The sequence below is a fragment of the Balaenoptera physalus genome (assembly GCF_965194825.1).
Source record: "Balaenoptera physalus genome assembly, chromosome: 1".
Lineage (NCBI taxonomy): Eukaryota > Metazoa > Chordata > Mammalia > Artiodactyla > Balaenopteridae > Balaenoptera > Balaenoptera physalus.
The window spans coordinates 34,670,399-34,693,980 of NC_138882.1; the positions used below are offsets into that span (position 1 = coordinate 34,670,399).

A 23,582-nucleotide genomic window follows, 5' to 3' on the forward strand; every position below is an offset into this window, starting at 1 on the left:
TAATGACACCATTAAATGGCAAAATGAAAAATATTTAATACACAAAAAAAGCACAACAGAATCAACAGATATTAAAAGCATTACATAGTGCAAACACCAAAAAGATACAGAGCTATTAACTTAGTGGTGCTTATAAAGATTAGGCAAGAACTCATGAAAATATCTCCTTTTCTCATTTGGTGGGCTGGTCACTATTCAGTTATTTTAAATTGCCTTTTTCTTCCCATTTTATGAAACCACATTTCCTACTCCTATTAATTATGACTACCTAATCAGATATGTTATTTGGAAAATTGCATGCTTTCTGTATACCGACTGCATTTTATGCCATCTACTCAAGTGCATGTAAGACAGAATTTTTTATACCAAGACCACAGCAAGGCAGTTGTAGCTACTAGCCAAATCTACACACACACTTCTCTCAGAACCTAGAGGCAGAACTCTTCTAGACAAGAGCTCATGTCAAGCAAAGGATATCTGAGCTAGAGGCATGGGTAAAAGGAAGCAATACAGGCTCTGCTAGGCAGGCACAAAGGGGAGTTCGTGCTCAGCTTCCAGGACATGAGGTATTCTGAATATATACCCCAGAGCTTGGACTACCAAAAGCGTAACAACTTCTAGTATCTTATTCAAGGCAATTAGAGGTTCTATTGCGCTCCCACACTTAATCCCCACAACAAACTATGAGGTAGAAAGAGCAGTATGTGGACTCATTATACAGATGAGAAAAATTGAGGCTTAAGAAGGTCAAGACTGGGACTCACCACGGTGGAATAATCTTACTCCTTATCTCTATCCAAGAGGCACTTAACAGCGCCTAGCTATAGACTAGGAGAGAGTTCTATTCAAGAGGCTGCCTTGCCAAGTGCTGAGGAAGCCAGAAACATTTCATTCCTCCTTTAAAACATGTTCTGTAACTTTCTAAAGGGGGAAAGAAAAAACCAAAGGAGACATTTTGATTCTTTATGAAAAAGGAAGTGGAAAAAATGAGGCAAACTGTAGGGAACAAAATGTACACATTGCTATATTTAAAATGGATAACCAACAAGGACCTACTGTATAGCACAGGGAACTCTGCTCAATGTTATGTGGCAGCCTGGATGGGAGGGGACTTTGAGGGAGAATGGGTACATGTATATGTATGACTGAGTCACTTTGCTGTGCACCTGAAACTATCACAACTTTATTAACTGGCTATACTCCAATATAAAATAAAAAGTTTAAAAATAAATAAATAAAATGGATAACCAACAGAGACCTATTGTATAGCACAGGGAACTCTGCTCAATATTATTTAACAACCTAAATGGGAAAAGACTTTGAAAAAGAACAGATACATGTATAACTGAATCACTTTGCTGTACACCTGAAACACACTGTTAATCACCTATACTCCAAAATAAAATACAGTTAAAAATTAATAATAATCTTCCTGTAGGAAGAGGACAGGCTGACCTCAATTTCTAAATGCTGAGACAATAGGGGAACTAAATCCCCTGTTGCCCCATCATACACACAAATCCTCAACTACCGTTGTTTTGTACTAGATGGTAGTTCTGATGTCACATCTTTCCTTCTTATTGCTAGAATCTACCACCTAACTCTGCAAAAGAAACAATCCCCAGGACTGGCTGGAAAAGAGGAACCTTATCTAAAGATACTGTAGCTACAACCACCCAAGGGGCAATACAGAAGGCCTTTGGTATAAAAGCAATATCCAGAAGTAGATAATAACTTTGAACTCCAAGAAAAAAGAGCAACAGGATGGAAGGAAGGAAGGGGAAAATGTCTGACATCAAAGTACTTACTGTTTAAAAAAAAACAAAAATGCCTTAGGATAAGAAATTAGATGCTCTAATAAACTGTTATAATAATGTCAATTTGCCAAATTACAGCAACTATTCGAGAAAGGAGTTGCTCTGACAGCACTATTTGGCCCTTTTTAGGATCCTTGACCCATCCTGCCCCAAGAAATGAGGAGTTCTACTTGCTGTGCCATGTTCCCAGAAGACATTTAATAAAGATCCTGAAAGAAGGAAAACAATCTGAAGAAGCAGCATCTTGGATTTCAGATAAGCTACCAAGATATACTAACTACCTCTTTCTGCAGATACACTTCTTTCTCTGTAACATTTCAGTCATTCAAAAGGCTCTTGAAAGAAGTACAGTAAACCCAAGTGTAGGTTTATTATATGTTCTTTAACAATGCCACATTCACCAATAGTAGAATTATTTGGGATTGCACGTTCATTGCATTAAAAGATCTCAAAATGCTAATAGGACATTCTCCCATAGGAGAGAAGAGGTCTGTGGCTCTTAAAGAAAGAATATAGCAATGGCAAACAAGGAAAGCTCTGTCAACAAAAAGGATATCTCAAGGCCATCTGGAAAACTGTCTTCAGATTAGGTCTGGGGAGCTACTTGAACCACTACCTCAGATAATCCTCATTTCCAGTTTAGCTTCAGGGTCCTCTATATTCCTCCTCAGCTAACCACAGAACTGGGAAATTCCAGCAAAGTAATCTCGGCATAGCGTATGGCAGTGCAAAATTTCAGACATTTGTAAACACTGTACATGTTACTTTTGGCACAGGGGAGAGCTTGCAGGTTCCTTTATCTTTGAAGTACAGATTGTAAACATAGCCAGTCCACAGACATTTTTAGCAAAAGCTTTAACAGTCTTGATAGTGTGTGTGCACACATGTAAACCCATGAATGGGAGATCTGTCAAAATGAATTCTTTAGGACATGGGCCTGAATAATTTAAGCAGGTATCTGGCTAAATGGAAAACAACAGATTCACAGTATCTAAAATCATATACTTTCAGAAGTTCATATAACTCTCTGTAGGAAAAAAATCAAACAGCTGGTTAACAGGTTTCCTCCTTTCTAAAGAAAACCAAGAGGTAACACTACAATAGCTTTGTAGAACGCGAGATCTTAACATTTACTAATTTCTCAGTGACTGTCAAAGGAGCCAACATTGCATCGAACTGACATTAAAAAAGTTCACAAATGATCCTGACCTTTAAAAATAAATTCTTACAAAGAAAATAATGTCCCACAAAGCATTACATACATCTAAATATACATAAATTATTATTAAAACACAACTGAGTATTTCAAATGCTTGGCAGTGATTCAATCTTACATTATACAACTTCATGGCAGTTTGGAAGCTGGCCTGGCTGGACACTGACCACCGTTCAAGCCTAGGACTGGGAACCTATGATATTCCATAGATGGACTGTGAAGAAATGCTTATCAGTTTAAAGCCTGGATCTACGATTTTTATAAAGTCTGATTTAAGTATTAAATACAAAAGCATACCAAACATTATAATTACGGTGCAAGTAAAATGAGCTAACAGTAAGAAACGGAAGACATTTTTAGCTATAATCTAGAAATTCACTGCTTTTCTAAGGATTTGTCATTTCTGCTCTGAACATTTTGTCTGTGATAACATGGTCATAAATATTAATTTACATAACTAAAATAAGAAATTTAATGCTAATGTGGGATGATTTCATTAATCACAAGTCTATGGCATGATGCAGTGGAAACAATAAACTCCACTGACACCTACTTTAACAGATCCTTTCCTCACAATTAAGATTTCAAGCCAAGCATGGCTTACCTATAACTAGGAAGACCATAATAATTTAATGTCCAAAAGAAGACATTTGAGGGTGAAAGGAGAGCAACAAAGATGAACTGGATAGGATGCTGAAAAATAGGGGTAAACTGGCACTGTCTCCAGAAAACCAGAGTACATAGTCACCCTAACTACAAAATAAATGACAGTGTTTGGAAGTCAAGAGTTTCATCATCACATAGCAGTAAACTATGAAGTCTTCAAATACAAACCATGTCTTATCTGTACCGCAGTGACATTGAAAAAAAGAACAAAATCAAAAACAGATCAAGAAGATGGCTTAAAGATTCTTGTGGGTGAAGAATTGCTCTGATAGTTCTATTTGGCCCTTTTTAGGATCCCTGACCCATCCTACCCCAAGAAACAAGGAGTTCTACTCGCTGTGCTATGCTCCCAGATGACATTTAATAAAGATCCTGGATGACGGAAAACAATCTGCGGATGCAGCATCTTAGATTTCAGATAAGCTACCAAGAAACACTACCTACCTCTTTCTACAGATACACTTCTTTCTCCTTAATATTTCAGTCATTCAAAAGGCTCTTGATAGAAGTAGAGTAAACCCAAGTGTACATTTATTGTAATACTTTCAGCTCAAATGCGCAGCTTAAGATCTTCTAAGTAAAGTACTTACTGCTAATGGGGACAGTAAAAACTAAGGTGACCCAAGGGGAAAAGAAAGTAAGTAGAGTAGCATAAGAGGATTCTGTGCTAGGCAAGGATGCACCAAATTAGCATCAAACATCTACACACAAATAAAAATTTAAAATTTTTTCTTATTTAAGTTTTCTAAAAAACTGCAACTTTATAAGGAATCAGAGGGTACAAGTGCAGATCCCAGCGCTCCCTGCTCCTTCTTTGAGTTATCACTTGCAAAAGCAATTAACTGGCAAAAATAAAACAAAATCGAGGGCTATCAAACTATTATGAAGAGAGTAATGGTGGGGGGGGGAATTAGGGTAGAAAATTATTTAACTTTCTAAATACTTAGAGCATTTACCATAGTCTAACAACACACTGAACAGTCTAACAAAACACTGAACTTGAAGAACAGGTTCTACTTATTGGGGGAAAAAACCCTTGTCTCTAATGCCTGGAGAGAGCCAGAGACCTGAGTTTCATTCCCCGAGAAGAAAAAATACTGGAGAAAAGAGTTCAGGTTCCTCTGCCATCTTTACTTGTCTTCCCAATGGGAGGAGTAACTTATCTGATTATATAAGAGAGCTTGACATTTACTGTGCCTTTTCTCTTTGGGGAGAAAGGGTTAAAAGTCTCTGTTCTCTCTGAGGTCCTATTTTGGCTGCAACTCATATTCTCCAATAATATTTTAAGGTTATTAGTTGTTCCAAATTCAGTAAGCACCATCATTTAACAAATAATGAGAAGCAAGCAAGTATGGTTTAAAGGTTTACTGCAAGAGACTTAGATTCTAGTAATAGCTCTATCACTAGCTGTGACTTTCAGCAGTCATTTATCCTTTCAGCCTCATGTGCAAAATAAAAGGAGGTTGAGTAGATGAGTGCATTCTAATTTTAAAGTTCTATGAGTTTAACAAAACTTCTCTAGAAATTAAATACAATGCTAAACAAAGGGATCTTGTTCTACTTCTTGTACCTGAAAACACCCTTCCGTCTAGGGCATGGCACGGCTTCCAAAAGTGTGGTTTGTGAACAACTTGCGTCAGCTTCCAGAAACACTTGTTCAAATAGAAATCCCTGGCCCAGACCTCAGGGATCAAAGAGTCTGTGTGTGCGTGCACTCCTGTGAGTGTATGCACGTGTGTGTGTTTGGGGCCGAGAGTTGAGATGGGCGTGTAACAAGCAACACAGGTGATTCTTATGATCCTTAAAACTGAAAATTCTAGGGCCTTGGTTTTCAAAATGGCTACATTCATACCGGTACCCAGGCATACACCAAGATTTTTTCCACAAGGAAAGCAGACAAGAATATCTGTAAAGAAAACAACTTAAAGATCTTCAATTTCCATATGTATTATCCTAAGATTTACGTGATCAGACAAGGCCTCTTCAGAGCTATCATTTCTCTTCAATTACTTTCCTTTTCACAACTGCTATACTGTTTTCAGAAGAAAGGCTGCCTCTCACCCACCTAAAATCTTACTATGGGGCATTGCCTCAGAATGTAGAAAACCTCAGAGGCATCAAACAAAAAGACAAAAAACCCCTAGCAGACTCCCAAGAGACAGGAGGAAAGAGTAAAGCAAAGAGAGCTTTGGTTAAAAACTGTGTGCCTTATCTTTTTTAGAACTGTCATTGAGAAGAGGTTGTGCCATAGATGTATATAATACATTTAACTGAATTAAAAATAAAGTCAAACACTTTGACTGAAAATGAAATCTGATTTGGCTGATTAGTTTTATAATGAGAATAAGCTTTGCCAGTTTATATGACCCAACTTTTTCTATAAATTCAATCAGCTAAATCGACAGCTCCAAGGTTTGGGCAAAAATATCTTTAAAGGACATCTACAATATACTGGATGATACATCCTCTGTAAGTACTTAAATTTATTTTAAAAATTTAGAAGTCAAATTAAACATGTGCAAAAGGAAAACTAATAGAATGTGAGAGCCATGACATGGTGGAGGAACTGCCTGGAAAGCGACACGAGAACATTCTGAGGTGACAGAAATGTTCTATTAGAAGGGAACACTTTGTTTGCTAATTATACCTCAATTTTTAAAGTATGCAAAAAGTCATAAATACTTTTTCAAAATTCTTTTTGAGGTACATTAGCAAAAATGTTTGCTACCACTGTTCTAGGCACTTTACAAAAATATTGGTTCCTCTGAACAATGCAACATAAAGTGATCTACTTTATACATAAATTACTTATGTTTTTTCGTTGTTAGCTTTAATGTTTTTCTAATAGCCATCTTGGATTTTGAGGCCTAAGAACATTCCCTAACAGAAAAGAAGAGTAAGGAATAAAATTAACTAAAGAAATGATTAATCTTCAAGTAATTTGATAAATCAAAGAATGAATGTATTTCTATTTGTACTGGTAGTTGCTCCCTCCCAGATCCTCATCTTCTTTTTTTAAATTACTTTCTTTTTTTGATATCATTTTTTTTTTTTTAAATATTTACTTCTTTATTTAGCTGCACCAGGTGGGAATCTTCGCTGTGGCATGCAGGATCTAGTTCTCCCACCAGGGATCAAACCAGGCCCCCTGCATTGGGAGCGTGGAGTCTTAACCACTGGACCACCAGGGAAGTGCCAGATCCTCATCTTTGAAGACAGAATGAAGTGATTAACTTCTCTTTTAATGTTAATGGAGTCTTCAAATTGATAACCTAGCTTGAAAGAACTTATTATCAAATTCCATATAAGTTTAGAAGCAAAAATATGTCCTAGAGCATAAATGTTTCCATGAATAAATGAAAGTATGAAATGGGTCACACTGAGTAGAGATGCTCAATACTGACATTTTGATATATGACCAGGCCCTGTTAATATTTGTCTGCAATTATTGATTCAGCTATGCTATAAAAACCTTAATAACCAACTGAATCTCCTTCTTGCAAATAGGACATGAAGCCCCAGCCTTCTTTAATCTTCTGGCACAATGAAAACAAGTGACAAGATGGCCTGTCCTCCCATGAATTATGTTCCCATCTCGTGGTCTTTTCTCACATAGACTACATGGCTTCAAGAGATTCTGGCAATCCTCCATGTTTTCTGTATCTGTTCTCTGTTCAAAAAGGTTATCTGATTGTTCTCCCATGCTTGATATGGTCTCTTGGCTTTCAGAACTATGAGCCAAATCCAAGAATTCCACTGAGTTGCAGGGACCAAAAAGTTTGGAGTTTTCTTCCTTTACATATATATCTTTAGGTCTAACAACTGGAGCTGATATGGTTCTTCTGCAGTCAGGAACATCAATTCCTTCATTTTCTTGCTTTTCAGGTATGGCAGTGATATCAGACGTGGAGAGAGAATGGGTTAACTTAGAACAATCTGAATACCAATCCTTCCTCAAGGCCCAGCAACGAAAACAGTACCTCTTGCTTGGAGAGTTAAATTTCTTGCACTCAGTACACTGCCACTCATCCTACAAAGACAAGTGCAGTCAATTAATACTCATTCAGTGGAGAACATGATGCTGAGAAAAAGGGAAAGTAGGCCAAATTCTCATCATCTCACACTAAGCTAGTAAGAATCCAGACATTCCACACCAGTGGTCTAGCTTAGAACTTGAACAAAGTCTGTGGCTACGTGTAAATAAGTCTTGAGAAGTTTTAAAACGATAGTGACATAATTGCCATTTCAAGCCAAAATTTGATGTAGCTAATCTTTTAAAAAAAAGTTAAATCATTTTAGCTTTCTATTTAGTCTGGGTAGAATTTACATTGTTTGCTTTTCCCCACTGCCTTCTTTTTAGGTCATTTTTCTTTGTATAACTTACTCTTTTATTGAGCAAGAGGCTAAAGAATGAAGAAAAGATAATTCTGTCATTCTTTCCTACTAATTAAGAACTGTTATAAAATTTGTCAAAAAGGAAGCTAAAATTAAAATGAAATTTGAAAACTACTACATTTACTCATGCTCTCTCACTGCTCTCAGGATCACAGGTAGCTAATTGTATGCCTAAATCACATTCTCTGAAAAATGAATGTTCTTGTCCTTGAATGCCAAGTAATTTTTTTCCTACTTCTCCATGTTCAAATTAGGAGATACCAGAGCTCAATGAATTTCAAATGCCTTTCTTAATTCAAAGGTAGTTACCTGGAACTAGTCAAGAGTATTTAATGTGGATAATTGCCTGGCTTTGACAGGATCAATGACTTGACACATGCTGACTTGATTACTTTCAGAATGAAGGCCAAGCACTTCAAGTTTAGAAGTCATAACTCAACTGCCTATACTGAGAGGCAGGGACACAACCATTTGTTAAACTGGGATGTTCTCCAGAGAGCCTCAGAACATTCTTGCCAGTTTAAGATCCTCAGATCTCATCTGAAATGCTATACAAATACCCAAAGGAACTTCAAAGATTTGGAATTCATAATTGATGGTGTGTCACAGTCTAATTGGCATCACTTTTCTTTTTTAGTAGTACATAAAATAATAGGGCTTATTAAATTCCATGGCATCTCTGAATTGATGAAATATAGTCTATTTGCTTAATAGGTTTTCTGGGCCCAAGTAGCCTCAAAAGTCTGATTAAGATGGAAACACTTATCTCTGCTACTTGTATTATGGTCAAGAACACTTAATGGACCAATATATCCCACCTTATTACTTAGCTATGCACAAATAATTTGCAATGAATTACCATAATGGTTAGCAGTGGTGGGGTGTGAGCTAGGGGGAAGGATCAACACTAGAGACAACCTAAAATTTTTATATCCTTAAACAGCAAAATGTAAAATCCCCTCCTTATCCTTCCCCCACCACCCTTCTTCCCACAGTGAGTTAGCTGAGGGAAGTACTAAAAGGGAAATGGGGAACTAGCATGAAAAGAGAAAAGCAAGGTATACATTTGAGTCTAAACCTGAGTTGCCAATTGGTGACAAATCCACACCTGTTATCTAACAGCTTAATACTCAATATTCATTTATCAGCCCTCCATTAATATAAACCTGTGTGGAAATTAAGCCATTTTCCATTTGTTTCTATTTAAGAAAGCACTGAAAGTATTATACTTGACCAAGAATTTTAGATAGCTTATAGGCCTATCTTTGGGATTACAGAGAGGTGTTTAGTGGGAAAAGCAGTACAGGACTATTTTGAATAACTGTGTATCCACTGCATAATGTCCAAAGAGTTTTGAAAGCAGGGAGAAAGGCACACAGAGAGGCATGTAAGTCATCCCTTTTCAAGGCAGGGAGAGGATTAAATCAACTCATCCCCTTCTCTTCTCAAATTCCAATAAAAATCTAACAAGATGTAAAGAAACCAATACCTCTTAACACCTAGGAAAGGTAGATAGAAATGGGGGATATGGCATTCTTCAACACAAGTGAACTGCTGGAACATTAACATCTGAAGACGTGGGTGGTGTAAAACAGCTCTTTTACTAGAAACTCATACCTCAGAGGTAACTTCTATATCAGTATCATCACTTATGGACTTAGAGTCCTCAAGGTCATCATTTTTTCCCACTTCAGTCACCTGAGAAAGCAAAGACATCTCATTAGCAAGGTTTACCTATTTTAGATGAGGTCATTACCTGAGAGCAAAAAAGAAGAGCTTCAGTTTAAAACTCATATTCTTCTCCCAACACTAGCACTTAAAAAGGAGACAGCTTATATATGAGACATGATTCTGTACATACCTAGTTGACATTTCAGTAGAATAAAGCACCCAGAGGGGTTACCAAATATCTTTGGCATTCAGAAGAGAGAGGGTTCCCAAATTTATGCATTTAAATAAACAATATCAGAGTATGAATTACTAAATGGGGAAATTTTTTATCTTGAGAATCTACGTAGGCATTCACAAGAATCAAACAGGATTACATGAGAAAATGGAAGTAAAAAGCACCATATAAAATGAGAAAATTACATGTGAAGAATGAAAACAAAGTACATTTTACTTTTCATATTCAAAAGTAAAACTAGTTATGTGATACTCTTGACTGTCCTATAAAAACATGCCCATGGACCAGGAAAAAAAGTCAAGAAATGTGGGAAGTGTCTTTTAAATTTTAAAATTTAAAATTCTAAAAATTAAAATCCCAGTTTTGTGATCCAATGAATGGAATAAAACCAATTATGACAGAATTATGAACCACTGTATAGCAACTTTCTCACAAAAGTTCAAGTATTTTAAGTCCCATCTCTCTCTACAGAAGTTTCCAATGTCACCTCTGTCTTCATTCTAATCACTTGTACTCCCTCCTAATGCTACCAAAAAATAACTAGCTCAACAAAGACCAAGCATCTACCTGCCTCCCACAAACATACCAGGATATCCTTCAGGGACCCAAATTACTATGAAAAGCCTTTAAATTAAAAGAATGACCCAATTTAGGTCTGGTTTTTGCAGTATTTATTCAATGGATATTTACTGTGAATCTCATCTGAGTCAGCACTGGATCTGCTGCCCAATATTTTTTGAGACTTAAGCATGTGCCTGTATGACTCTTCATCTTGGTGTGCTTACACCATGTGTATTATGAATTCAAACTCTCTTCCTTCCTCCTATTTAAACTCTAAAATATGTAGGAAGAGCTCATCTGTCTAGTTCCATTTAGGTATAAAACAGGTATGGAAACTATTGAGAAGTCTAAGAAATAAAGATTTTTTTTGCCCTACAGGATGTTGTGGCCATTTAGAACTTTGCCTTGTTAGCAAAGCAAGGTCTCCAGAAGAAAAAACTCCACAATGAGAGATTAGACAAGCAGGAAAAGGGTAGCTTATTACTTCTAACAAACTAGGAGCTTTACCCATGAAGTCCTATCCTATTTTTAAGACAGGTTTGGTTAACTTAATGTAAATCTTGAAACTGGATATAGGAAAAGTATTAAAAGGGGGATTATATGAGTCATTTGTTCTACAAAGCAGCATAGGGTCAGGTCACCAGATCTGAAAAGATTATACTATATGCATGTAAATCCAATCAATGTGAAATTTTTCCACAACATACCTTTTTGTCTCTCACCTTCCCTACTTCTTCACTTGTTTGTTCAGGATCAGTAGCTTCAACTTTTATTCCAACACCAAACTGCTCTGATACTGACTCATTCAAAAACCACAGGTCATCTGTGGTGTCTGAAACAATGGCAGTACCTATATCCTAATATAAAGAAAACAAACGTGAGTTTTTGTAGTCAGAGGTTTATTAGAGATGTTGAACCCAAGTAAGTGAAGCCAAAACTCAATGTCCTCACACATCTCCAAAGAACGCCTAGCCTTTCTTCTACAGATATGTATTCATTCAACAAATATCTACTTGACACCTACTATGTATAAACTAATGGGTGGATATAAGAGCACCTAGCAAGGAATTTTCTATTTTAACAGTAAATCAGGCATTAACACCAGAGAAATAGCACTAAAGTGCTTAAAAGCTAAAAACTGGTAGCTGCTCAATTAAATAGAATCTATCCCCTACACTCTGTTCTGAGGACCTAGAAAACTTGTATTAATTGTGACATATTCTTTCCTGTAATAGTCAATGATGTTTATCAAAGAAATATGAGAAATACTGATGGTAACTCAAACCTTCTGTCCTCTTTCTGAACTCTTTTTTTTTTAATTTTGAGGTGAAGTTGGTATATAACACTTCTTTCTTAATTCTTAAACAACTTTAAATATAATTTTCTTTCTACATTCATCAACGGACATTTTATGACGTGTTTTTTCTACAATATTCATAAGAGACAACTTATTATTTTTCCATTATTATACGTCCATTCATTTACTGAACAAATACTCACTAATTGCCTATTATGTGTCAGATACTGCCTATTGCTTCTATCTAGGCAACAGAATAGAGTGGTCAATAGTACAAAAGCTCTGGACCTGTATTTCAACGGGGTCAAACAGACAACAGACACATAAAATAAAAAGTTTTACAAAGTGAGACGTGCAATGGAGAATATAAAAGAGCAGAATGGTGATAGCTTGAATTAGGCTGTGACAGTGGAAGTAATAAAAAGTGGATAGTTAGATTTCAGGTATGTTTTAGAAAAAGAGTTGATAACCTGAATGTGGTATATGAGAGAGAAAGAAACCAATGATATCCCTTAATACTTGGCTGGAATAACTGGGTGGAAGGCAGACTTATGAAAAAGGAAACGCTGAATAGGAGTGTTGGTTTAAAAAAAAAAAATCAAGAGTTCTGTTTTGAACATGTTAAACATCAGATCATCTAAGTGTTGAGTAGGCAGCTGGATATGGAAGCTGGGCACGGAGAAGAGAGGTCAGTACTGAAGATACAGATTTGGGCAACACGTGCATAGAGATGGTACTTAAAAGTCATAGCACTGAATGGGAATTCTTAGAGGACGTAATGTATGGTTCAAGAGTAACCAAGAATGTTACTCTTCCAAAAGAAAAAAAAAGGTTCCTCTTCAGATGTGAAATTCACCTGATTTGTCTGTAAATCAGTTGAGCCATTACTTCTAGGTGTATAGTTATTTCTCAAGTTTCCTAAAAACCACCAAGGCAAGCCAGCTACATCCCACTCCTCAAACCCGAGGTCCAGTCTTGACGTCTCATCTTGGGTTAAATTTGCTACCAAGTCTTCATCTACAAAAGTCAAATGAAAAGGATGGTAACTATGTACACAACACTTAAGAATCAAGACTCTCTTTATAATACTTACAATCTCTTGTGTAAGACAGGTAAAAAGAAATTCCTCTTCCCAGTAAGAAAGAATCAGAAATCAAATACCTGTCTCAGTTGCAGAGCCCAAATCTCCTTCCTCCCCTTTTAGGCTTCATTAGCAAGTAATGACACTAGAGATCATTCATCAAGGAATATAAACTCTGAAAGCATTCAAACAATGACATTGTTCTATCAATAAAAGGATTTCTAAATGGTCATTTATTGGCATTTTAAACATCCCTACCACTGTAATAACTAAAGAATGACTTGCTCCAGTACATGATACCTGACAATGGCTTGATTCAGTGGACTGCAAATGATGATGGCATAGTGGCCCAACCCTTGAGACAGAAACAAGGTGGCACAGACCATAATGGGCAATCACAAGGTTGCCAAGGGAGTCTCATTGGTACCACATATTTTTGGACATTTCTCAACAATTCATATGTTTTAATAGGTAACAACCACTATGAAACATTGAACTCTAGGCTGTCCAAATAAATATATACATATGTCCTTTCTGGATCAATAGGCTCTTTTAGAGTTAAGATATCTAAAATCTAGAAATATTGCAAATCCAAAACATATTAAGGGCCCACATGTTCTCAATAAAAGATCTCGTGTTATACATCTAGATTAAATTCAAGGGAGTTACAAACATAAGTTTGTTGCTACCACGTGAAATTCTTTTCCTTCTTTCCCATGTCCAATCTTTTTCGTCGTGCTTTACTCTTTTCCTACTTTCTTACTCTCCTCTACCTCTTCCCAATGCCCTAGGCATGCCAAAGGCAACCAAAGGTGTTTAAATGTGCTAAGACACATACGGTTGAAAAAATGTCTGCAATAAATGGATCCCTGCCAAAACGAAAGGTTACCCTCTCTACTTACAAATTATGTTGTTCTTGCCTATTAAAAGGCATACCTGTGCTCAGGGAAACTTCAACTATCTTTTACTTACTCATTGCTGAAATTATGAGAAACCTAATTCCTGAGAGGGTGCCACATTAAAGTTATCTTCAACTATTCAAGCTCTATAACTTCTCGGGAAGGGAATGAAAAGAGGCCATTCTTTCCACATATAAAATTCTGTCCTTTCTACATGTACACCTCCCTGAAAATACTAAGCTATTTCTTCTCAAAATTTACATCACAAACTTCATAGAGTCTCTTGAATTGGCTGTTCTTATATTCTAAACAGCCTTTTGAGTAGAAAATAAGCCAGGACCTATATTTAAAGAAACAAAATTACACATTTAATACCATACAGACTGGAATAAGCTCCAACATAACTAGATAGCCCAAAAATCAGTTTATATTCAAATGCAAATTGAAGAAGACAATCGAGCATGATAAACAGATTAAATTTTAATTTAATCATTTAAAATAATTTCAGCAGCATAATTTTCTGGGATGTTACTAGAGGTCTAACCCGCCAATTTTGCAAGTGTGAGTCAGATACCTATACTAAAACCATCATGCCATAAAATATCTTTGAGGAATTTATGATTTTACATTATCTTTGCAGGAAAATTTTTAGGAAATGCTTTATAAAGTAGGGTTTGGGGAAAACTTCCAAAATGTTGATCAACTCACTTAACCTGACCATACTATATCTAATATGAATGGCAAAGATCTAATGACTACCATCCAAGGGCAAAGGAGGTACTAGGCTTCTTATGTCTCATTCTTGGCTGTGAGATATTAAGTATATTTTACCATCTTTGCAAACTTCAAAAAATCTATGAAAATTAGCCTTTGCCTCAAGCAGACAAATAAAAATAAAAATTCTAACCAGATCAAATGTATAATAGGGATGCCAAGATTTAAAAGGCCAAGGCAGCTGAGTTACCAGGTAGCAAACTGATAAATGTGTGGCTATCTTCTGTTAGCACGCTAGCTAAAGGAACGGTCTTGCTCCATCCAGTCAACACATGTTGCTAAAAAAGAACTACCACCTTCTTCAAAGTTAACAGTGGTGACTAGGGTAAAAAAAAAAAAAAGGTTTTCGGAAAAGAATGAAAAATAAGTATGACATATGCCCCCACTACTTCACATACAAAGAGACAGCATTATTATTTTTTGAGTTCTCTGTAACCGTCTTAATTACTGCTAGTGCTTAATATGGATAGATGTCATTTCTAAAAGTCACCACTGGGACTTCCCTGGTGGTCCAGTGGTTAAGAATCTGCCTTGCAACGCAGGGGATGCCAGTTCGACCCCTGGTGGGGGAACTAAGATCCCAAATGCCACGGGGCAACTAAGCCTGTGCGCCGCAACTACTGAGCCCACGTGCCACAACTACAAAGCCCACGCGCTCTGGAGCCTGCGCGCCACAACTACTGAACCTGCGCACTCTGGAGCTCGTGCACCACAATTAGAGAGCTCGCGTGCCGCAACTAATAAGCCTGTGCACCACAACTAGAGAGAAGCCTGCGCACCGCAACAAAGAGCCCACACGCCGCAATGAAAGATCCCGTGTGCTGCAACTAAGACCCAATGCAGCCAATAAATAAATAAATAAACATTAATAAAAAATAAAAGTCACCACCAAAAAAAGAAAGAAAGAGAGAAACAGAGAGAAAAAAAGAAAAGTCTACATAGCCTTAATCCAAAACTTACCTTCTCTAGAATTTCTGCATTTACGCTGTGAGGTAGGCAGTGTGGGAATATTGCCTTCTTCAGTTCTTTTCCTGGAATTGGAACTTTCCTCTACACTTTGCTGAAAAGAAGGGAAAGGTGTCTCTCAGTGCAGTAGAAATGACTGTGACCAGGGGATGTAGCAGTTCCATTCTGGCTCACCAGTTAGTGTGCGACACAATGGGTTACGCACAAGAAAGGAAAACTCTGGAGTTCACAACAGTCATCAAATAAAGGCAACCTCTCCTCAACCCACTGTGGGGAAAAAAATCTGCACAAAAGGCCAAAATCTACTGTTAAAAACAGGCATCAATATAAAGCCTCTAGCCTACACAAAATTAGGCATAATTCAGAAAAAAAAAAACGTATACATAAAGTTTTCCCAGGTTTGGGGAAGCTTTAAGAGATGGCCTGACCTGAACTTAATTGCAACAAGCCTGTTAAAATTTAATAAAGCAATTTCCTCAGACACCTACATACCTACTCCATCACACACACAGGCACACACAAACCCTAAGAAAATGCAACTGGAAGAACTGAAGATCAGAAGTGCTACATCCCAAGGAAAGATTCAGAGACTGGAACTCTGTTATGGGCAGAACAGAGAAGGTTCACTCTGTCCCTAGTCTGTGAACTCCCAAGAACCTTTCTTGTTAAATTCTTACCGCATTCAGGGAAAGGTCTTGGGAGTCCAAGATCATAGGTACAGAGAAGGGGCCACTCTGTACAACAAAAGAAGTCACCATGTGGTGATTTTACCTTCAGTTGGTCTTGACTTGGAATATCCATACTGTGATCCTGTGCGAGAGCGAGAGTCTGAGCAGCATCTGGATAGCAAGTAAAACAAAAGGAAAACCTTCCCTGGTAATAACCATTCTTTCCACACCAAAAGGACCTCAGCAAACAACCCTGGAGCCAGGTTTGGTCCCTAAAGATGATTCTGACTGGCCAAGTCTTTCATCCAAAAGGAAAGGAAAAATGAAAACTAATAAAAATGACATAGATCAAGAGAGGCTATATTCAAAATATATTACCAAAATACAATCTGAAGAAAAATCAAAAATGACTAAAAAATGTTGTTCCATAGCACGCTTTCAAATTCAATACAGAAAGTGATTCCAAGCACGGAATAATGGAGAGTATTTTATCATCTATTCCTATAGGTGTATTTCCAAATTTGCCTAACTAGTTAACAATAAGAAAAAAAATTTGGCTTTTTAATTTAATTTTTATTTTCAAGTGTTAAAGCTATACAGTATTATGAAATCTAAAAATCTGGGATCTTTCCCACTTGCTTTATGACACAATAGCATCCTCATGCATTCTAAGTGTCAATGATGATTTCACAGTTTAAATTCCCATCACCTGAATATAGATTAGTTTTTTTAATCAACCAGTCTTATTTTTCCCAGTTTCTATAAACATTTCCTAGGAAGGAAGAAGAAGTAGATAAAGTTTTTCTCAAGACCAATAAAAAGAAGCAAAGGAAAGAATAACCTGAGAGAATTTCTTAGATAGAGAAAAGTGTATTTCAAGGCCTTGAAAATTTTTCAAGCAAAAAGAAGATGAAAACTTAGCTACAGGAAAAAAAAGATGCAGAAAATTTAATAACCTGGATCACTCATTATATGAGGCTATTTGTAACTATATGCACCCAAGTAAGTCTATCATGGATTGGGTTCATCAGCTACTATCAGGTCCAGAAATAAGACACTTATGGAAAATGCCATCCTCATCCAATAAAGACTGCCAGAGAAAGAATACAGATCCTACAACTGGTCTGACAATTGAGCTGTTTGGCACAAAGCAAACACTTTCAAAACTGTAATTATAAAGAGCATTATTTCTAGAAGCATTTTTATAGATAAAATGGAGATACTGAGTTTCTTTCAAGAGCCAGCATTTTCTGACCACAGCAATCTTTCAAGATCAATTACTATACAATGCAGTGAAGCATTTCTTTAATAAAGTAATTTGATTACTGTCATTTCTAGCTCTATATACTACCTTAGGTTAAAACTATTTGAAGCAAAAAGAAATTATCGGAGAAAACTATAACGTACAAGGAAATTTTAAAATAGATACAAAATTTGTCATATATATTTCATTTTATTAAAATACATGTGGAAATTTGGAGAAATGATTTATAAAGAACCACCTTCATTTCTTCAATCGTCAAAATAAAAGGTTTGTCTCATTTGCAAAGGTATAAGATAGTTGATATGGAAGGTGCTTTTCTCATCTGTCCTTTCAAATAAAACACATGCAACCCAATTTATGAAGATCAGCAGAGACGGCCAACCATAAGCACTAATGCAAGTTCAAGTCCAGAACAGACAACCAATCAAACTTACTTTGGGACAATTTCCCGGTTTTGATCACTACACTACGGTTATGTAAGATGTTACCATTTGGGCAATCTGGGTAAAGAGTATATGCAACTCTTTTTAATACCTTCATAACATTTTTTGTAAGTGAAATTATTTCAAAGTGATAAATTAAAGAACAAAGAAAATGTTTCAAAGATTTAATGTTCAGATTTTTTAAATGTGTTAAAATTAATTGGGGCAAATTCTGTTACAAGCAAGGGTTAAAGAGACATCAGTGTGTGACACAAAGGAAAGAGCAAGGACTGGACAGTCACAAATATCTGCTCTATCCCTTATCAGTGGCATCTCATCTTGGACAAGTTACTCATTCTATTAAAAAAAAAGAAAAAAAGACCTCAGTTTCTTCATCTCCAGACCTTCCTCACAGGGTTGTTATGAGGATAAATTGAAATGTTTGCTACAGAAATGTTCACTTTAATATATGGCATGTTAAATTCTGCTGAGGAAGTGCAAGAAAGAAAATGAGAGAGAGAAAAAGTGAAAATTATACCCACTCTAGATATTCAGAGAACATATCAATCAGAAAGCAAATTTTAGTGAAAGAATAGATAAGCAAATATAAAATTATCTGTGTATTTCAAGTCTGTAGTGACTCTCCCAGGAAAACCATACTATTTCACAAGTGACTGAATTTCAAAAAAAAGCTGTATCATTTGCAAGGCCTTCTCTGTCAAACAGAAATTTACAGCTGGGTGAAGTGGGCAAATGGCTCAGTGAAACCAAGAGGCTTCAAAATTCACTGTAAGTTCAAACTCACATTTCAATATGAGAGCAAAATCTCTTTGCTCTCACTTTAAAGAGTAAATCTTTATTAGGAATGGATTTTTTTCAAACTATTTGTTTCAGTAAACTATTGAAAAATAGCCTATCTAAAGGGATTACAAACTTGGGCTTTCTTCAAAGGACAACGTTACCTAAAATCTAATTTGAAACTCACAAAATGGCTTCATGTAGGAATGGAGAAAGAAGAAAGTTTCACTATTTGGAAATGAGTGAGAGGGTTACATTTTAGTTGTATCCAGTTTATTCACTTATCTCTAACATACCATACTTCAGACCCCAAAGCAGCCAGTTTCCTGCACATAACTAATAAACTAAACTCAAAGGGCAGTATTTAAAAGATATAAAATCAAGCAAAAGGTTAGACAAATTGGCATTCAAATAACAGAAAGCTAAAACATTTAGGTGAAAAGTTCTTGGGGGGATCTTTATAAGATGGATCAGGGTGACACCACATAAGCCCACAGAATCTTAACATCACTGAAAGAGGGACAGGTAGACCTTACAGGGCTCTGATGTGATGCAACCCATGTATAAAGCACCACCTATGAAACTTTCTCAAAAACATTTAACCTTGAATCTATCCAAGCACTATTTGTTTACCAAAAATAGAAGAGATAGAGAAACATGTTAAACAACATCACAAGGATACAATCTGCAAACTAGAATGTGGGCAATTCTACAAGACAAATGATCTATTTCTTCAACAAATAAATGACATAACAAAAGGAGGGTTAAGTTTTATAGATTAAAAATACTTAACAGACATATCAGCCAAATGCAAAGTGTGGACTTTGTTTGGATTCTGATTTGAATAAGCCAAATGTAAAAAGACATTTCTGAAATAATGGGTTAACCATGCATGAACTGGCTATTGGATAGTATTATGGAGTTACTGTTTATTTTGTTTATTATTATTAATTTTGGGGGGTGTAATAATGGCATTGTAGTTATGTTTGAAGGAAAAAAGTCCTTATCTGTTAGAGATTTTTTAAAAGCCTGTGTAGATGAAGCAAATATGGCAAAACATCAACAATTACTACATCTAAGAGGTGGGCATTAATTATACTAATCTCTATTTTCACTATATTTGAAAATTTTCACAATGAAAAGTCAAATAACACAGTAGTAACATTCTGTGTGACAGGTATCCCTCCCAATCATGCCAAGACAGCATTCAATTTCCATCTTGATCCTCCTTGTTTTCCCATGATTTACCCCCTTGAACTCAAAATTGTGATAAAGACTGAAGAAATATAATGAGACATACCTGTAGTAGCAGTAGCTAAAGTGACAAGATTCTTTCTTAGCATATCATAGAGAGGGCTGTCAAAGAGATAAAATTAAAAATTAATCCCATGGTTTTCCATTAACATGGCATCTCCCAACATTCTCTGTAACATATGAAGAGGCAGAATTTTTTCCCCAGAATAGATTTTATTAAATTATTTAAGTATCAACATGTTAATACCCAAGCCCTTGTGTTACTCTGCCCCCATTTAAAAAAACTAATTTACGTTTTATTTCATAAGCTAACAGTAACCCAAGTGGGGAGATTTCCTTCAAGACTACTTCCTTCTAAGAATTAAGTTTTACATTTTATTGGGGAATGGAGGTGGGAGTCTTAGATGAAATAGTCATCACAAAACTATAGAGAGAAAGAGAACAATGACTTCTTAACTACTAATTAGCTTTTGACTGTGTAAGTTAATAACCATACACCCTGTGCAGCTGGAGAATGCCATGCAACAGGTCAAAATAGCTCTAATATGATTCTTATGAAGCCCATCGTTAACCTCAAACTGCCCAGCAATTCTACATTTCTCTCATCAGCTCACTCTTCCTCTCTCTATAACAACAGTTTCACAAAATTCTAATCTCGCCACATCAATCTCCCTCCTGCCTAGGCCTTTACACATGATGTTCAACCTGCCAGCTCTCCTTCAACCAGCTCCGTCTAACTGATTAATTATCCTTCAGCTCTCAACTCAAATATCACTTCCTCAAGGAACCTTTCTTCCACCCCTAAGACCCAAAATCCCATCCTCCAACACAGCCTCATGTACCTCTTTTATGTAACACTTATCATAATATAATTTTACCCTGTATTGATGTGATAATTCGATTAAGATGGGGAAGAGTGTCTACTGTCTCACTCTACTCTTTAAGCTCCATAAAATTAGATACTGTGCTGCTCACTACTATGTTCTCAGTGCTGCACAATCACCTGATATATGTAGGCCCAACAAATATTTTGTGGACTAAAAGATTAAATAACCATTAATAACCTATGGAGATTAAGTGGTTAGGTATAAGCACCCCGAAAAGATAAACAAACCCTCACTCTTTTTACCTTGGATCTTTCACAGAGAAGCTCTGACGACCTAGCAGCTCTCCCAAAAGATCTCCACCACAATATACCATATGCTGCTCCTGCTGATCATAAAGCTGCTTCACCATTATATACTGGCCTAGATAGTGCATGACCTACATGGGAATAACATACTATGAAGAGATCTGTCCAGCTGCTGCCCAAAACACAAATTAAATGAGGAGATAAGGTAAGTTAGTTTGCTAGAGAAAGAGGTAACATATAATGAACATGACTGTCAGTGCTTGTGTAAGGGGTCCTACAAAAGGACAGTTGCCCCCAATTACTCGGTTCATCTGCTTATTATCATTTTGGACACTATCAGACCCTTACTTTTTAGAATAAAAATGTACCAGTCTGATAATGAGAAAAAGTGGTGAATTTACTTAGTATCCCCTTAATGTTCTCACCAGTCCAAGTAAAGGGGTCTGTTCTATTACTAGAAGTAATAAACTTTAAATTTGCCTGGATCATAAAAATATCTTCCAAGTCCAGGGGCACATAACTACTATAGGCTTTGATGTATGTTCACTTAAGTCTTTTTGGCAAATGAAGTACAATGGTAATAAGCCATGAGCACTATAAGTGCATAAAACAGAATTTAAGTGTTTATCAAATAAAAATTTAGTCTACCTGATCTTTTTCACAGAGTTCACAAAATGGAAGGGAACACACACAAGTTCTTGATTCAAAATTTTTAAGTTATCCAATTTTCCTAATGTGATAGATTTTCCTCCAGGTGATAGATTTTTTTTTTAATTGCTTAATAGTTAAGTTCACCTAATGATAGTAGTAATTTTATCACAGATCACAAACGGACCAAAGCAGCTATCTTTATCTTTAGGCCCTGCTTCCCAAGAATTATTAGATATTTGCACAAAAATTTTCCCAATACTGTTTCCATTATATTGAAGCAATGATGCTCTTAGGCTCCCACCCATCCCAGGCAACATGTCCCAATATTAACGGCGCTCTCATATCTAATCAAATATCTAGAGAAAAATAAGATGAGAAAGAACATCTACTATAAGAAAAAGGAGGAAGGTTTGCTTGTTTGTTTGTTTGTTTTTGGCCATGCCATGCGGCATGAGGGATCTTAGTTCCTCAACTGGGATCGAACCTGTGCCCCCTGCATTGAGAGCGTGGAGTCTTAACCACTGGACCACCGGGGATGTCCTGGAAGTTTTTATATTTATGTCTGTCCAACTTCCAGAAAAAAATAAATCCACTACGAGTATACAAAATAAGATCTTCAAAAACACTACTCTGAATTTGTATATACTACTATTCTCATTATACCATACTGCCTCAATGCACATACTGATAACCAATATTTAAAAATAAAAAACTAGGGAATTCCTCTTTATGCACCAAGTAGTGTCAAGATTCATAATAAAGAACTTACTGTGTAAACTGACTCCGTCCAACATTTCCCCCATAAAACATATGTAATTAACTGTCTTAACTCAGGCAAACTCTGCCATGTTACTGAAGGAGATAGTATAATGCATTATAACAACTTTATTGATACAAAAATCCACACTTTAATAACAGTTTAGAAAAAAGTCTTACCAGAATTTTAGATACAAAGTCCAAAATGACAAACTTAATTTAAAATGATAAAAGAAATATGAGTATTCTAGAAAATCTGAAATGCCTCCAGATTTGTTTCCTTGAGAGGTAGAATGACTCAGGAGCATAGCATTGCTAACAGCTTTTATGAAAAGTCAAAAAAAAGCTTGACAATTTTGTTTCCTCTGTTTAAGAAGGGTTCGATCTTCGCCCTACTAAATCCAAGCAGTTCAAAGAGATTAACATTTTAATACTGAGTCTTTTCCACTTAAAGAATTCAATTTGTTTCTGTGTTTAAAAAAAAACTTTAGAAACTAAGTAAGTTATTTAAATGCACGTTTAAAATAACTCACAGTGCTCAAAAGAGTATCTGACAGATTTATAATGAAAAACTACTGCATTTAATTCCTGCCTCACAGCGTATCTTGTAAATCATAGACAGTGCCTTTTTTTTTTTTTTTTAATTTTTTTTTGGCCACACCATGCGGCTTGCTGGATCTTAGTTCCCCAACCAGGAATGGAACCCGTGCCACCTGCAGTGGAAGCAAGGAGTCCTAACTACTGGACCGCCAGGGAAGTCCCTCGATGGTCTTTAAAATAGAACAAAAGTTGCCTCTCCAGTACCACAGGAATAGAACTTCTTTCTTAGGCCTGATTTCAGAACTATACATTCATAGGATTCTATTATACTTTTCAGCTTTTCTTTAAGCTGAGAATTTTCTTTGATGGCTTACCTCTTTAACAGTGAACATTTCACCTTGTGCACCTGCTGCCTGCAGAATCTTCAGAAGTGGCAGTTTTGGTCGTACCTGATATAAACATAAAATATATTTCCTATTTACATTTCAATTAGACTGGTTTCTGAACCCCAAGGGAAAA

The 23,582-nt window shown here is 36.2% G+C and overlaps 1 protein-coding gene across 10 annotated transcripts in view; it reads right to left on the reverse strand.

The window, feature by feature from the left end:
• Positions 1-16: 16 nt before the first annotated feature.
• MDM4 (MDM4 regulator of p53) overlaps positions 17-23,582 on the reverse strand; it is a 52,371-nt gene continuing 28,805 nt past the window's right edge. For 5 of the 10 annotated variants that reach the window (XM_082450264.1, XM_082450263.1, XM_082450262.1 and 2 more), the window contains 9 exons: positions 23,438-23,512; positions 21,114-21,247; positions 20,031-20,086; positions 16,350-16,417; positions 15,573-15,672; positions 12,715-12,875; positions 11,269-11,418; positions 9,712-9,792; positions 17-7,729 (listed from right to left, as the gene is read on the reverse strand). In XM_082450264.1, the coding sequence (XP_082306390.1) occupies positions 7,157-7,729; positions 9,712-9,792; positions 11,269-11,418; positions 12,715-12,875; positions 15,573-15,672; positions 16,350-16,417; positions 20,031-20,086; positions 21,114-21,247; positions 23,438-23,512 (1,398 nt within the window). In that variant the 3' untranslated portion in view covers positions 17-7,156. The other 5 variants (XM_082450268.1, XM_082450267.1, XM_082450269.1 and 2 more) reach the window with 5 other exon arrangements.